The 18,583-nt window shown below is 37.2% G+C and overlaps 1 protein-coding gene across 4 annotated transcripts in view; it reads right to left on the reverse strand.

Annotated features, from left to right (window-relative positions):
* LOC106879963 (uncharacterized) overlaps window positions 1–18,583 on the reverse strand; it is a 170,051-nt gene that overhangs the window by 104,348 nt on the left and 47,120 nt on the right. For all 4 annotated transcript variants that reach the window (XM_052971132.2, XM_052971131.2, XM_052971130.2 and 1 more), the window contains exon 5: window positions 3,874–3,939. In XM_052971132.2, the coding sequence (XP_052827092.1) occupies window positions 3,874–3,939 (66 nt within the window). The remainder of the gene's footprint in view (window positions 1–3,873; window positions 3,940–18,583) is intronic.

Consider the following 18,583-nt stretch of genomic DNA (forward strand, 5'->3'; position numbering starts at 1 on the left):
CCCAAAACTATACATCAATTTACACACGTAGATAGTCTGTACTATATTCTACAATAATTCTGACAACAATACCTACCTATCACATGAGTTTTTATTTCCAATTCAATTTTTACTGAAACAGGCCACCATTGGCAGTTTATCAATTTCAGCGACTATATTCTGGTATCTAGAGTTACCAAGTCATATTTTGGAAACTAAAGCAATTGAGAATGAGAAATGTCAACTTACTCAGCCAAAACATGTCTGACACTTAACTCACAAAAAAATAAAGAAATGGAAAATAAGAAAAGATCTCAAATAATACTATAGAAATGGAAGTCACTGAACTGGACACACAGGAGAGATAACTGCTGATACTGATGCTGACAAGTAATGCATCTGCATAGAAGTACGTGCTGCATGTGTGGGGAAATTTAGACATAGTAGAAGATAACTAAAGGTAATAATTCAATATTTCTGATTATCATCTTCCTCTTCAATGCATCATTCTATTTCACTTTGTTAATGCTCAGTGTTTAGGTGTCTATCCAATGACGCCATCCAAATAATCCTTTCTACTATAGACCTCGAATTTTGTGGGAGGAGGTGAGCTAATTACACCGACCCTACTGCTTGACTGATATTTATTTTACTGATCCCAGGAAGATGGAAAGCAAAGTCACCTCTGCAGAATTTGAACTCGGAACATAAAGACGGATGAACAGCTGCTAAGCGTTTAGTCTGAGGTGCTAATGATCCTGCTGGTTTGAGTGTATTAAAAAAAAATAAATGCACCCTTTTAAAGCCTAGCCAGGCTCATGGGCCTGGTTTCCCGGTTTCAATGGCGTATGTGTTCCCCAGCTGGACGGGACGCCAGTCCATCGCAGCGTTACTCATTTTTGTCAGGTGAGTGGACTGGAGCAACGTGAAATGAAGTGTTTTGCTCAAGAACACAACGCGTTGCCCGGTCCAGGAATCAAAACCGCAATCTTATGATCATGGTGCTGACACCCTAACCATTAGGCCACGCGCCTCCACAGTTTGAGTGTATACCATCCAAATAATGACAGGCACAAGAACTACATATTGAAGAAATAGAAGCAAATGTATATATACGAATATTTGAAACAACAAAGAACTGCATGCTACCGGCAGAGAGACAAGAGAGAAGAAAAAAACAATATAAATCACTTTAAATACATCAGATGCCCCTACTGGAATCATTACATACCATTGAATTATTTAAATGGTATGTAATGATTCCAGTAGGAGCATCTGATGTATTTAATCATTCAGCATTTAAATCATCCATATCTGGCCCAAATATTCTTCCTGCTTAATCTTCAAACTAGCCAGATCCGGCCTCTCACACCTACCTTGCAATGTCATTCTAAAAATAAACACTTGAAGCAATGGGATAATGCATCTTTAATTCAGAACAATGTGAATAAATACACATTACATTCGATATAGTAATTTGAATGTTAAAGGGTTAAACAGAACTGTTATAAATGAAAGAATATATTTGTATTTAAGCTAAAGCTAAAGCTGATTAATAAATGGTGTAGTGCTTCCACCAGAAAGAACTAGTGTATCTAAACACAGCTGTTATAAACCAAACAGTATTTTAATAATTAAATCCCTTAGTATTGAAACTGGTCATATCCAGCCAAAAATATTCTACTTTATTTTATCTTTAAACTGATCAGATGTGACCTCTCATACCTTCCCTACAATAGCATTCTAGAATTTAATAGTTACCTCATCAAAATCTCAGAGCTACAAGGTAATGCATGATTAATTCGAAACAATGGGAATTAATAAGCATTACTTTTGACAGAATAATGTGAATGCTAAATGGTTAAACTCAGCAAATCCTCAAATGAAGTCCCACCCTGACTCAACACATGAATATACACAGTGGTCTTGGTAGTAGTAATAAGGGTGATAATAATAGGTGGGTAGTGGCAGTAGTACTGGAGGTGGTTTCCGTGGTGGTGGTGGTGGCATTGAAGGCGTTGGTGGAGGATGTAGCAATGGTACTTATAGTTAGGGTTGATGGTAACAAAGGTAGCTATGGAGCTGGTAGCGGTGGTAGGTGGTAGTGGATGCAGATTTGAAAGCAGTGGAAGAGGTAGCAGAGGTAGCAGCAAAAGAAGTAACAGTAGTAACGGAGGTGGTGATTGTAAATTGTTGTAGTGGCGGCGGCGGAGGAGGAGGAGGAGGAGGGCCTTGGTAGAGAGATAGTGGTGGAGAGATAGAGATAGATACTGTCATTGTACAAACACTGAAGCTGATGATAGCGAAAGTGGTGATGATGGTGATGGAGACAGAGGATGTACTCCTTGTGAGAAGTAGTAGTGTTGGAATGAGATTATCAAATGTCAACTCGTTCTCATCATACTCACATCCTCTCTTCCATGCTCACATCGCTTGGATGGAATTTGTTGAGGCAGATTTTCTATGGTTGGATGCCCTTCCTGTCGCCCACCCTCACCTGTTTCACAGAACGTTAGGAACGAACAACAATCTGCATGACAAGGATGCTTGTACATAACTATCATGTAATGTCAAAGAAGACAATAAAACACACACACATAGATACATATAGATATACAACAAGCTTTATGCAGTTTCCATCAACCAAATCTATTCACATGGCTCTAATCAGTTTGGGGCTATAGTAGAAGACCCAAGGTGTCAACACAGTGGGACTGAATCCATGTGGATGGGTTGGTTGCAAACTTCTTACTACACAGCCGGGTCTGTGTCAATAGCCATACCTAGGCCAATACTCTAAAATAAGCACCATCATGCTATCATGATTATCCTCGGCTTGAGAAGACCTGTTGGGGCAAGCAAAATCGTGATGGCACCTGTGCCCAATGTTGCCTTCCTGGCACATGTAAAGACATTCGAGCGAGATCGTTGCCAGCGCCACTGGACTAGCTTCTGTGCAGGTGGCACGTAAAATACACCATTTCGAGCGTGTCTGTTGCCAGTACCGCCTGACTGGCCTTCGTGCTGGTGGCACGTAAAAGCACCCACTACACTCTCGGTGTGGTTGGCGTTAGGAAGGGCATCCAGCTGTAGAAACTCTGCCAAATCAGATTGGAGCCTGGTGTAGCCATCTGGTTCACCAGTCCTCAGTCAAATCGTCCAACCCATGCTAGCATGGAAAGCAGACGTTAAACGATGATGATGATACATATTTTGTCAATACTGAAAAGATGAAGAGCAAAACTAAGGTTTAGAGGAATTTGAACTTTAAATGAGATGAAACTAGATACCGTTTAACATGAAGTTAGCAGCTCACTCATTCCAACCACTTGTATCAAAGACAACCTAACAAAAATGTTATTCTGCTACAGTACAACGATAATGGTAATGAATGCATCAACAAATCTCAGTGAACTGTAATACATTTTCATTTTTATTTTCATAGCAAAACAGAAAAGAGCATGGCTGGACTTGAACCTACAATCTCAGTGGACAGAATGCATTTGCTGTCCCTCTGATCAGTAATTTCTCAGCAAAATATACCAGTAATTAATTTGATATATCAGTCAGCCGCCTTACAAATACTACAAATGATATAAGCTTAGTGAACATAATAGTTAATGTCTCTGATTTCATTCCATTGTTTAATAGTTAATTGTATTACAAATAATATGTGGTGTGCATCATAGATTGTCATTGATTTTGTTTCGTAGTCAAAGCTTTACATATGTCGACCATAACAGAAATAATATTATAGATCACAAAGTTAGTTTATTTTACTATGCCTTTGTAAATTCTTGATTATTCCCAAAGTTAATTAAAACACATAATTAGTGCGTTTCATTAGAAGTACAGGAGGGAAAAGATTAAAAGAAGGGAAAAAAAAGTACTTACTGTGGTTTCCACCTTCATCTCCTGATTCATCTGTACCAGATGAAGATATAGTTATGGGGTCATCACCTGAAATAATAAAGGTCATGAGATGTAAAATCATTTAAACTGATGAACTAATTAATGCTTTGCATCAGTCTTTCCATACTGGCAGAGTTAGAAATGCTTATTCTGAGGTTTTACTTTACTGATAGAGGCCTTACTTGTTATCATCCCTTTTTAGTCACCACTTACACCATTGAGGGACATGGCATATCTTTTTTTATAACTGAGATACACAAGGCAGATGAAAATGTAATTCAAATAGAAAAGTGATTTATTAATACACAAAAATTGTTATAATTGTTGCTGTTGTTTAACTCCGGATCATCAGACCCTAATTGGGTAGGTCTTTAATTATATGTGTTTCTTTCATGACCATTCTCAATTTGTTTTCAGTTTTAATATGTCTCACACTATACTAACCAATGTAGGTTTCCTTTTCTAGGATTTGAGGAATATTTTAGCGCTAATTCCAGGAGGTTGTACAACCATATAGATCTTACCTCATTGGCTCATATTGGAGTTTGCTGGTATTCACTTGACTAGGAACCACACCTTTTTTTGTTCATATTCCCCAAAGATTCCTGATCTCTCTCTCTCTCTCATACACACAGAGTTTTGTATATACACAAGAGAGAAAGACTACTCAATACATGGATTACAGTATATTTATTCATATTTCTTTATTGCCCACAAGGGGCTAAACATAGAGGGGACAAACAAGGACAGACAAAGAGATTAAGTCGATTACATCAACCCCAATGTGAACTGGTACTTAATTTATCGACCCCAAAAGGATGAAAGGCAAAGTCGGCCTCAGCGGAATTTGAACTCAGAACATAGCGGCAGACAGAATACCACTAAGCATTTCGCCCGGCGTGCTAACGCTTCTGCCAGTTCGCCATCTTAAGTATTACAGTATAATTACAGTATATTTATTCAATTATATCAGACTATATGAGTACTGCAGTTATTCCATGTTTAACATTATGTATGTGTGTGTGTGTGTGTGTGTGTGTGTGTAGGAGGTGATGGAGTTGATTGCCTGGGTGTGTGTTTGTGTACATGTGTTCATGTGAGTGTTTTTATGAGTAAGAAATGTGGTCATTGAATTTAAACAATGCCCATCTATAAGGGTGGATGACCTGAGCCAGAGGTCAATGACCATCTATCAAACCCATAAATGCAGTGCAACCCCATCAAGGATTTTGAGTGTAACATTCCTGACTCTCTTGGCAACCCCTACACCTGGCTGTCCCTTTCAGACATATTAGCTTAGCCTTTCTTAACAGCCAAAGAGACCTCGGCCACAGAAACCTTTGGTAAATGTACGAGGACCACTCAAAGTGGCTTAAATCAGTATTAAGTTGTTTTTTTTTGGGGGGGGGGTCTCATTTTGTCAGGAACCACAAATATCTTGTTTTGTGTGAGTGTGTATTTACACACACACAAATATATATGATCCGAAATCACCATGATATGGTGCCCTCGTTTGCTTAGGGAACTTGTTGCCCTTGTTAGTGTAACAGAAAATGTTCTGTCTGTGGCTAAAAGTTGTTTTAACTATTATTTCTAGCAATGCTGGTGCTTACTTGCACCCTTAGTCACTTTTAGTGACATCTGTACTTGTATCATTTGGTTTTGAATTGCGACTAGCCCCTTTAATAGTGTGTATGTGTGTGTATATATATATATATATATATATATATATATATATATAACTTAAAAGATGACCTCAAAGTTTCACTAAAAGTATTTTTTTTTTCTAAATACAAAGCACTTTTGCAAAGTCAAAGACCACGTCTGTCAAAATACTAAAGTCACTGTCATGTTTAAATAAATCGAAAATAAATTTTATTCAACATATTGACTCCTTTATCCTACAGATGCATTATGTGTCTGCACATTTCCTTCTTACATCTAATATCATCATCATTTAAATGGTCATTTTCCAGACGTTCAATGATGATAATAATAATAATAGATGTAAGAAGCAAATGCACAGACACGTAATACATCTGCCAAATAAAGTATATTATTTTACACACACACATACACACACATATATACATATAAACAGTAATACAAAGGGAAGAATTTCGATTATCCCTGTGTGGAGAGTTGTAATGCAAAAGATAAATATTAAATAAAAGAAGGAAAATCAGACAGTCTACATAGTTTTAATATATTTTTTAATGTAAGGCAGCGAGCAGGCAGAAACATTAGCACACTGGGCAAAATGCTTAATGGTATTTCGTCTGTCTTTATGTTCTGAGCTCAAATTCCACCGAGGTCGACTTTGCCTTTCATCCTTTCGGGGTCAATAAATTAAGTGCCAATTGCGTACTGAGGTCAATCAAATTGACCGCCCCCCCCCCCCCGCCCCAAACATTTTGGGCTTTGTGCCTAGAGTAGAAAAGAAAAAAGTATAAGCCGGCAAGCTGGCAGAAACACTAGCATGCCAGGTGAAATCCTTAGCGGTATTTTGTCTATCTTTATGTTCTGAGTTCAAATTCCACCAAGGTAGGTCAACTTTGCCTTTCATCCTTTTGGGGTCGATAAATTAAGTACCAGCTGTGTACTAGGGTCAATCTAATCAACTGGTCCCCTCCCCAAAAATTTCAGGCCTTGTGCCTAGAGTAGAAAAGAATATATTTTTTGATGTATTCTTAATATATTTTGTATTGTGTTTGTCAACCAGTTTTGCCTTCACTAATCATGACATTGAAACTATTGTAATTTCGTATTTTCTCAATTTCAATGTCATAATTATTGAAAGCGAAACCAGTCAAGAAATACAAAATATATTAAAATATATATTAAAACCTATGTAAAGTGTGTGCATTTTCCTTCTTTTATTTTACATAAATATAGATATATATCAAGTTGAGTGAAAAGTAAGCAATGTTTTGAACCATGAAGAATTTGTACCAGATATGTGCAGAGTTTTGAATTGTCTGATAATGCAGACATAAACATGCCCAATTGCATCAATAAATTAACATTGACATTTTCACTGTTGTTACAATAATCTGAAATGGAACTGTCAAAGCGCAATATTCAAGCAATTTTGCTATTCAACTTTAGAAAAGTATGTAAAGCAGTAGAAAATGCTCATGATATCAATGAAACGTTTGGCGAGGAAATGACCAGTGAGTGGTCAGCTAGAAAATGGTTTAAACGATTTCGCAGTGGAGACTTGAGCCTTGAAGATCATGAGCATAGTGGATGTCAATCTGTCAATTAAAGATCATCATTGAGAAAGATCCACATAAAACCACTCGAGAACTAATAAAAGAACTTCAAGGTAGCCAGAAAACTGCAAGCAACCATCTGAATGTGATCGGAAAATCAAAAAAGCTCAACAAATGGACACTACAGGATTTGAATGAAAATCAGAAAATGCACAGATACGAAATTTGCTTGTCACTTCTCTGTAACTAGACCAATCCATTTCCTGACCGTATTGTAACTTGCGATGAAAAGTGGATCCTCTACAATGATAAAAAATGTTCTTTGCAGTGGTTGGACCAAAAGGAAGTACCAAAAACCTTCCCTAAACCCAAGCTCTTCAAAACGAAGGTTATGGTGACTGTCTGGTGGTATACTGCTGGACTCATCTACTATAACTTCTTAAAACCTGGTAAAACCATTACTGCAGAAACTCATTGCCATGGAATTGCCAAAATGAACAAAAAACTGCTACTCCTCCATCCCAGACTGGTCAACAGAAGAGGGCCAATCATTCTTCTTGACAATGCTCGACCACACATTTCACTAATGACACTCCAGAAGTTGAGGGAACTTGGCTATGAAGTTCTTCTCTACCCAACTTATTCCCCAGACCTTTCTCCTACCGACTACCACTTTTTCAAGCACTGATGTTTTCTTGTGAGAGAAGGAGCTCAAAACTCAAACCAATGCTGAAAGTACATTCAAAGAGTTCATCATTTCCAAAACTCCACATTTCTATGTTACCAGAATAAACAAGCTTGTTACTCGGCAAAAAATGTGTTCATTGTCATGGATAAAATTTCTGCATTGTTGAAACATGTGATGAATTTCATGTTTCAAAACATTGCTTACTTTTTACACAAACACACATGCATGCATGCACACACACACACACACACACACACACACAGAGTTCAGTATGTCTCTTCTACTATTGCCCCAGGCTGAGTCAGAACACTGTGAGTGAATTTGGTAGACAGAAACTTAAAGAAGCATGTCATATATACATACAAACATACATAGATGTATATGTATGTGTGTATATACACATATATTTATATTCACTTAGTATGATCCATGTATGTATGTTTGTGTGTGTGTGAGAGAGAGAGAGAAAGAGAGAGAGAGAAAGAGAGAGAGAGAGAAATAGAGAGAGACAAAGAGAGAGAGAGAGAAAGAGAGAGAGAGAAAGAGAGAGAGAGAAAGAGAGAGAGAGAAAGAGAATGCCTGTTTGTGTCTTCTTGTCTTGATATTTAATGTTGTAAATGAATGTCATTCATTTCCAAAATTCTGTGCAAACATGTCTGGCCATAGGGAAATATTACTCCCTTGGAACCAAGTAGGGGGCTGGAAATAGGAAGTCATCCAGCTATAGAAAACCTGCCTCAATAAACTCCATCTAATCCATACAAGCATAGGAAAAGTGGATGGTATGATGATGATGATGATGATGACATGTTAGTAGAGAATAGAATTACAAATTTTTTAGGAATTCCAAAGAGAATGTCAGAAAGTAGTTTTTGCTTAATAATTAAAGCCAGTGGTTGGTTTACTTATAAACGTCAACTTCATCCAACCGTTTATCAGTCTGTTCTCTCTCTCTCTCCGTGAAGGGTCTTCATGCCAGCTACTTTTACCAAACTATTAGGTTTTGGAGACATGAAAACAAAACCATCGCCCGTTTTCAAACCTTCACAGCTGTTCCACTTTTCAACCAGGACAGAACACCAACTACATAGTCGCAGTAAGTTAATTATTTTAATGTAATGGCTGAACTTTCCCTATGTTGTTGCTGACAAGTAACACAGTATGGTAGCGAAGATGGTTAAATACCCTACTCCTGCTTACACATGACCAATACCCAGCCATATGTGTGTATGGAAAGAGACAGACAGACAGACAGACAGACAGACAGACAGAGGGGGGTGCGCACGCACATACATGTGGCTATATCTGTTGATGTACTTCTTAAAAAAGATGCCGTAGAGGAAATCTCAAAAACGAACTAACCTGAATTACTTCCCCGGAAAACAAGGGAAATTACTCTTGTCATATCTAAATTTCGATTACTGGGACCTTCTTTTTGAGAATTACTTGAAGCTGTCTGCCATCACATGTATCAATAAGGCTATGCAAATCTCTCTCCTCCACCTATACACACATATATATCCCCTCTATGTTGGCCTTTTGTGGGCAATAAAAAAAAATCACACATATATATCAATGCTTTTACATTGTAATAAAATCAATTTTTACACTGAACTGAAGGATTACTTAATACTTTTGGTATAGCACAAATTTATCATTCTTTAACAAGGCGAGTATTGACAGTGACTTCGAAGATTCGGCCAGCTAAACAATCGTAGGACTATTTTATGATGGATTAGCTAGCCAAAACTTCGAAGTCAGCATATATATATATATATATATATTACACGTGTATAAGGGATGACCACTAGGTGGACAATAGTCAATTTATCAGCCTATATATATATATATATATATATAGAGAGAGAGAGAGAGGGAGAGAGAGAGAGAGAAGGGGAGGGTAAGAGAGAGCAACAAACTACATGTGTAAAAACAAAATAAGTACATCTCAATATCGTTGGAAACAAAGGACTAAATTTATGAAATGACCCAAGTGTGTGGGGGAGGCACGTTACAAAAAACATCACAGCCATTCTATGAGCTTACCAAAGTGTGATGTTATTTCACATCAAAACCAGTCAGAGAATAGCGACTGCATTCTTAACATGGGAAAATGTTAGCTGTTATAGGTGAGGCAAAAATATAGAATGGTGTCAACTCTCCACCTAAGTTGGTTATATTTTCATGCGAATTACTTTACAAATTATATCTTATCACAGACCAACATCTATTATATACATATTAGCAGTCACCACATATGTCCTAATTATATACAACACCATGCACCACTGTATTATAAAAGAAACTATACAAAAAATAACTATACAATATTGCTATGCAACTGCATGTCATTGGTATACAATAGTGATTATACAACAGTAAGAATACAATGTTTTTGCTATACATCAGTCATTACATACCACTCAATGTCACAGCTATACAACTGGTAATATACAATAGTAACTCATTGCAAACGGCTGTGTGTATACAATACTAAATGTCAGGAATTGACCAGGAATTCTGGCGTCCTTTCAGAGTTCTGTGAGAGTCTAGGACAGAGCTCCGCAGCCTTTTTTCACTTGCGGTACACTTATATTCTTTTCAAAATTTGGCAGCACACCTGAACTCAAAATATAACCAAAAGTATAGGAAAAGAATTATATTCTGGTTACACTCAGCATTGTCTTATGTCACACCAGTGTTCCACAGCATACTGGTTGCAGAATACTGGTCTAGGATGCCATAAGCAATTTACTTTTCTTGTCTTCTATTATGTCCCTGAGCAGATCAAAGCCTTTGGAGCAGATTTTGTAGACAGAAACTGAAAGATGCTTGTGTGTGTGTGTGTGTGTGTGTGTGTGTGCGCATGTATGTAAGCATGCACATGCTCATGTGTGTAATGCATGTCCTTGACATGACATCGTGTGATGGTCCTAAAGTGAGTGTCACCATCATACAAACAATGTTGTTTGCTTCCGGTCTTCCATGAAAAACATGTCCTGGCCATAAGGAAGATATTATCTTGCTTGGAAACAAGTAACATGAAGGGTATCTGGACATATGAAATTTGCCTCAAGCAATTCCGTCTGTTGCATGCAAACATGGAAAAGTGGACATTAAACAAATGATGACAATATGTGTGTGTATGTGTGTACATAGACAAATAAAATTGTCTGGCCCACTCTCTTACTCCTCACTTTATCATGAACACTGAAGACTAATGTGCTGCAAAAATAACTCATATATGACACAAACATTGCACTTTTGATGATGTGTTCTGTAAAATTTAAATATTAATACAAAGAGATAAGTACAATATCACAAGCAAAGCATGCATACAGGCATGCTCTACAAGTCAGCATGCACCCACTCAAGTGTGCAGGCAAACATTTACGTGCTCACACTCACACAAACATAGATACATTCATACACGCATCTGGTTAAGGATCAACAAGAGAAGAATTTGAAATTCTTAGAAATTGAGAAATTTTACTATTTGAGGTATGAAATCATCAAAGCTAGAGACAGAGGAGGAGGGAAGAGAGAAGGAAAGAGAGAGAGAGAGAGTATATATTGGCAGAGTCATTAAAGCACTAGACAGAATGCTTCACAGCATTTATTCTGAAGCATAGAGCTCACAGTTCAAATCATGCTGAGGTCCAATAAAAAAAGAAGTACCAATTCCATGCAGCAGATTGGTCACACTGTCACACTGAATGCCTTGAGATATCTGATGTAGATCTTTGGGTTCTGAGTTCAAATCCCACCTGGCCTATTTGATGTATTACCTAGCACTTTAGGGTGCCTTTAGAGAAACTCACCCAGTTGCAAGCAGTCAAGGCAGGTCCCTAGTTCAAGGACAACTTGCTCCCACCAGGCATGTAAAGGTCAGTAGACTTCCCTTCTAACTGGAATGTTAACGCAAAAGCAATAAAGACAAAAAAGCTAGTCCAGTGTGTTTGAGTGTCAGGTCAGATTTTAGAGTCATGTGCCATTGCAGCAAACCACTGCATTTACCATTTGTTAGTATTTGCACAAGCAACCCACCGAGCAGAGTTCCACTCAGTCCACATTTCAACAAGATACTTTTGTCATGGGGTCGACCAACACAACCCATCATCACAGCGGGATCCTCAGAGGAGAGAACATGATATGCGGAGTACAACTCAGAAAACCATGTAACATGATGAAATAATCTGAGCTAATGCTCCCAAATCATACAAAGTAACAAGACTCATCTCAGCTTCTGAGTACAGTGTGACACCATGTTACAAACAATTTAATGGCTGATCCAACAGTCATCTCTGAATTCCTTTAATGAAGTTTCGGGGTGGGGTGGGGGCATTGTAAGTGAAAGAACTTCAGAAGCGACCGTTTAAAATTTTAATTTACAATTAGAATGAATAAATGTAATTATATAGGCAGAGGGATGACTGTGTGGTAAGAAGCATGTTTCCCAACCACATGGTTTTGGGTTTAGTCCCACTGTGTGGCACCTTTGGCAAGTGTCTTCCACTAGAGCCTCAGGCCGACCAAAGCCTTGTGATCGGATTTGGTAGATAGAAACTGAAAGATTCCCATTGTATATGTGTGTGTCCCACATCACTGCTTGGCAACCGGTGTTGGTGTGTTTTCGTCCCCGTAACATACCGGTTCCACAAAAAGAGACCAAAATAATAATACCAGGCTTAAAAAAAAAAAAAAAAGAATTCCGAGGATCAAATCATTCGACTAAAAAATACTTCGAGGTGATGCTTGACCAAAGCCGCAATCAAATGCCTGAAACAGAATAGATAGCCATATGATAACATAACTATTGTAAAATTACTTAAGAGTTACCTCCCTTAGCTATGTCGTAGCGATATAAGTTATGACTATAATTTTGACATGAATACACCAAATGTTTCTTCGATGTACAGATACAGCTCATTATTGTTACACTAGATTAAGAGCAGAATGTAATTATTGACAGTGTATCATAAACGACAAATATATTCACGTATTTTAATGAATAAAATGAGAACAATGGTTCACAGTCACCATACAAAAACAATAATTAAGCAGAGTTACAATATTTCTTACAAAGATGGATATTATGTAAGTAAAAAAAACAAAACAATATCAGACAGTAACTAATAATATTTTAATTATTTCTGCAAGTACGGGCGATAACTCTCTACACGCTTTGGACTTATTAGAGTTCTTCAATGTTGCATAGTATACATGGTTAATATCTTTCAGAGAGGTGTAACAAGAGTAGAAATATCATCATTAAGTCAGTTAGGATGGTGACAATCTGTCAGATGAATTCTCAGTATATTACAAATTTTCCTCACCATTCTGACACAGAAAAAAGAAAAAGTGAAAAAGTTTACATAAGTGCAGGCATGGCTATGTGGTAAGTAGCTTGCTTACCAACCACATGGTTCTGGGTTCAGATGCTAGGTGTGAATATAATTTTTTTCCTTATACTTTTAGTTATATTTTTAGTTCAGGTGTGCTGCCAAATTTTGAAAAGAATATAAGTGAAAAAAAGATTGTGAAGCACCAATTTATAAAAATAAGCAAAATCATCAAAATGACAGTCGTTTATTGAGGTGGTTTTTATTTCTTGTATTCATATAGATTAGAGATCCAAATTATCAAACATTAATCAAATTGATGTAGATATTTGAAACAGCTTTAACTTAAAAGAACAATGAGTACAGCCTTTATAATGCATACTGTATTTTCAGGCAAACAAGTCAAATTTTCAGGCCAAAATTTACAGCCAAAACAGGCAAGTTAATTTATAAGCAAAGATGACTTTCAAGGATCAAAAATTTCATGTGAAATGCAGCAGGATTTGGAAAAACAGTGACACAGTTTGAATGTTTCCACTCTGTGTGTTCACTATATACTATCTCAACTTGTACGCCAGAAAATACAATATGTGAATATAGACTGGAGTTGGCTGAAGAATTTTTGTCTCAGAGAAACTTCACTTGAGAGACCTTGTATGTTCAAAGACACGACTCATTTCGAATGATGTTTCCATATTCCTGTCTTTCTTGAACTGCTTTCTCATCATCATCATCATCATCATCATTTAGCATCTGCTTTCCATGTTGGCACAGGTTAGATGGTTTGACTAAAACTGATAAGCTGGAGGGCTGCACCAGGTTCCAATCTGATCTAGCATGGTTTCTACAGGTGGATGCCCTCCTTAATGCCAACCACTCCAAGAGTGTATTGGGTACTTTTTTATGTACCACTAGCACGGGTCCCAGTTATGTAACACCATCATCAGTCATGACTATGATTTCATTTAGCTGCATGATTCTTCTCAAGCATAGCTTATTACCATGGCCGTGGTCACTTGACATTGCCACTGTAATCTAATTTCACTTATTATTTTAATTCACTTTTAATGTACTTTTACAATAACCTGACCTCTAAAACAAGCCCTATAACATGTACACTTCTCTTACCCCACTGTCTAATTAAGGTTAAAGAAACACTAGCATAGATCTGTTTACAATGATATTTGCAACAATAATCAACTCGTATCATCAGGACTAGAGATGAATATATTTTGTATATAACTGATCTTATTTAAGTTGTCTACCTGAGCTGTTGCATGTGTGGTTTAGTAATAAAGACCAATTCTCATTTGGAAATCCATACACATGTTCAGTAAAACCAATTCTAAGTTAAAAATCCATATACATGTGTGTTAAAGTCAAAGAGCAACTCCAAATCAACTTCAAGAATTTTACAGTTGCTAGTCCAATAATCTATCTTTTCTCTCCTAAAAGAAGAAACTTTTTTATTCATGGAAAAAAAAAAAATGGAGATCTTTGAACAAACAAAAAACTAAATAAATAAAATCCTCACAAGCTATATAGTGATAACATTGATAATGGTGGTACGCAAAACCACCCTATGGTACATACTGTCAAATGAACTCAGCCATAGACCCATTATAACTTTAAGGTAATTTCTTTTAAAATTACTCCACTAAACTCTAAGATTGCCAAACAAGATTCTCCTTCCAGTAAGTTCTCTATATCCACAACTTACTCAATAAAATAACTTCAAATTTGTAGTCCAAATGGAGTATTAATATTATAGCTTTGTAGCTTTTAAGAAAAACTAATTCCTTCACAAGTTTTATTTATATATATATATATATTCTAAAATAACTACAAGGTAGAATATTCTTTTCTACTCTAAGCACAAGGCCCAAAATTTTGGGGGAGGGGCCAGTCAATTAGATCGACCCCAGTACACAATTTATCAACCCCGAAAGGATGAAAGGCAAAGCTGACCTCAGCAGAATGTGAAGACAAACAAAATACTGCTAAGTATTTCACCTGGCATGCTAACGTTTCTGCCAGCTCACCGCCACAAGGTAGAATATTTGTTTGTTCATTCATTTTGTGTCAATTATTCTATGCTAGCATAGGTTAAATGAGTTCATATTACAGAGGCAATGTTTGTAGCTGGATGCCCTTCCAAACCCTAACCCATACCAGTTTTTCAAGTAAGAATGTTTTCATTCTGCTCATCTTTGAAAGCACAGAGCTATTGGCTATTTTGCTGAAAGGGTAATATAAACAACATCACCATCCACAGCACAGTGATTTTTTTTCATATGAAGCACAGAAATTAGATATTTAGATAACTGCATGCAAGCACACACACACACACACACACATAATGGGCTTTGTACAGTTTCTATCAACCAAATTCACTCAAAAGCATTGGTTAGCCTGGATTTATACGTAAAAGACACATGCCCAAAATGCCATGCAGTGGGACACTGAATCTAAAATGAGTTGTGAAGCAAACTTCTGAATGACATAACAATGATTATTTAATAATTATGAAATATAAAGAAACAAAACATTTTGAGATAAAAATTAAGATGTAGATGGCTTTACTACTAATGCAGTGAAGAAAAAGAAATAAAGAGACAATAGAAAATCCTTTAAGTGAAAAACTTTACATTGTTAATAACAAAGATGGGCATTAATAATAGCAAGAATAAAAGAGTAAAGGGTAAGGGTAAAGACCCTCTTCAGTAATGAATGACCATGGGATTGCACCAAGAAAGTTACCCTCCATGGCACAAGTCAAGGCAAGGTTGTTTATGGAAGACCAGCAGTTGCCCATGCATACCAGCTTCTCCTCTCCACACCACCAATGTTATCCAAGGGAAAAGCAAAGCCAACACCAGTGACATTGCAACACACTTCTACAGCTAAGTGAACTGGAACAACATGAAATAAAGTGTCTTGATCAAAAACACAAGACACAGCCCAGTCCAGGAATTGAACTCCTCATTACCTCATGATTATGAGCCCAACACTCTAACCACTGGGCCATGTACCTATTAGGATGAAAACTTGTGATTTTGACTCCTAGGACTTCACAGCCATCAATGTTAAGTCTGCTTCTGTTTACCTCTCAGTATTATTAATACAGCTAAATCCAGTGTTGACTTCAAGTGAAAATATGTAAGCAGATGCCCAAACATTTGGTTGCTTGGTTGTGGTGTTTGCTTTACTCCAGAGATCATATCATTGCTATTATGTTAAACCGTCGTATATCCAAAATTTGGCCAAATGCATTTTTTTTCAATATTTATTTTTGCTTGCAACAGCCGGTTATTTTAGTCAAATTATATCTTCAGCTGCTTTAAATGCCATGATATCAAAAATTGTCAGAATGTAGTACAATGGTTTTTGCTATGGAATGGTGAAACTATTTTTTTCGTTTTCTGAAAAAGAAACGTTTTGAATTTACAACACTTTTGCATAATAGCAATGATATAAACATTTACAATTAATCAGTACCCTTGCACTGAGCTCCACATTCATTTTAAATCAATCCTTTAATAAGTTGTTGCTTTCCAACCATATAGTAGCAGGTTCAAGTTCCACAGCATGTAACCTTGGGCATGTGTCTTCTACTATAGCTTCGGGATGACCAAATCCTCATGAGTGGATTTGGTAGACAGAAACTGAAAGAAGCCTGTCATATACATATATATATATATATATATATATGTATGCATATATCTATGTCTGCTTTTATGTCTGTGCTTGTCCCCCATCACTGCTTGGCAACTGGTGTTGCTGTGTTTACGTCCTGTAACATAGCAGTTTGGCAAAAGAAACTGATAGAATAAGTACTAAGCTTAAAAAATAAATCCTGGGGGGGGGGGTCGATTCATTTGACTAATATGCTTCAAGGCGGTGCTCCAGCATGGTCGCAGTTAAATGACTGAAACAAGTAAAAGAATAAACGAATAGAAATATCAATATTTTCTATTACATTATAGACAGGAGAAACAATCTGGTCAGGAATCTACATTTTTACAAGATTCTTTTCAAAACGAACTTGAAAATTCTCCTTTAAGCCTACAAGATAGTTGTTATACATGAGTGTGTGGGTGGATAAGGGGACAGAGAAATTAAGATAATTAATATGAAAAGGAAAGAGAAAGTATTTGATGGAGAGTGATGTGGGTTTGGCGGAATCACGCATCAATGGAACAGCATTAACACTGTTATAAAGGGATAGAAAATATACGTTTGATAAAGCAATAAAGTTATAGATTTCATTAAAAACTAATTTGTTATGTATGGGAGAATTTACGAAAAAAACAACAACAGACGAGGACAGGTGGTGTAAACAACAAAAGGATGTATTAGTTTAACACTTAGAAATAGAGAAAGTCTTTAACGTTTCGAGCTATGCTCTTCAACTGAAAGGAACACAGAAAGAAATAAAGAGAGAAACAAGGAGAAAAAAAATATAAATGCAGTGGTCACTGATCTATCATGACGAATGCCGGACAGAAAGTTCACACAGGAGAGCTAAGAAAAAGGGGAGATAACAAAGGAGAAAGAAGTGGTGAACCCAAATACTAGAAGCTGTGTGTGTGAGAGAATGCTGGTGATCTTAACGTATGTATGTGTGAAAAAGTGGGGAAGGGAGAAGGGAGTTGGTCAGTGCTTGTGTGTGCATAGTGGTGTGTTGTGAAGTGATGTGTCCTGTGATATGGTGTAATGTGGTGTGAAGTGAGAGTTGGGAGGTGGAAAAAGGCATGGGAGGCGAGAGTGGGGAAAACATGGGTGGGGTGTGGGTTAGGCTGAGGGTGGGGGAGGTAGGGGTATGTGGGTAGGCAGAGGTTGGGGTGGGTGTAATGGATTGGATGAGGTGGGATGGGAAGGTAGAGTAGGAGTGTGTTGGGATGGGATGAGCTTATGAGGGAGGGTTGACTATGAAGGGGAGGGGTGACTATGAAGGGGAAGGGGATGTAAGAGAGGGGGAAGGTGGGTATGGGAGGAGGGAGAAAGCAAGGAGGAAGAGAGTAAGAGAGAGAGAAAGAGAGTAAGAGAGAAGAGAGAAAGAGTAGGGGTGAAGAGAAGTAGGAGAGGAGAGGTGGGTGGTAGGAAGTAGGAGGGAGGCGGAGGGGGAGTGAGAGAGGCAGGGAAGGGGTTAGTATTTCAGCCAAAATATTAAATGAAACAAAAAAAAAAAAGAGAAGAATAAAAGACAGAAAGAAACATGTTGAAATAAAATGCTTTGTAAACTTATCATCAGCGGCTTCGTTTGTCGGGGAAAAAAATTATAGAAAACGTTTAACTTGCAAGGGAAGTAACTTAGTTGAAACCAGGGGAGGCTACTCTTCATTTTATAATATTGATTGCGTACCATTTTATAGTTTCCACATGAAAATCTCGATCATGTTCAGTCAGTCATAGGAATTAGATGTAGCATGCAAGAAAGACTACAT

This window comes from Octopus bimaculoides, chromosome 10 (genome assembly GCF_046866305.1).
Source record: "Octopus bimaculoides isolate indiv1 chromosome 10, ASM4686630v1, whole genome shotgun sequence".
NCBI classification, from domain to species: Eukaryota; Metazoa; Mollusca; class Cephalopoda; order Octopoda; family Octopodidae; genus Octopus; species Octopus bimaculoides.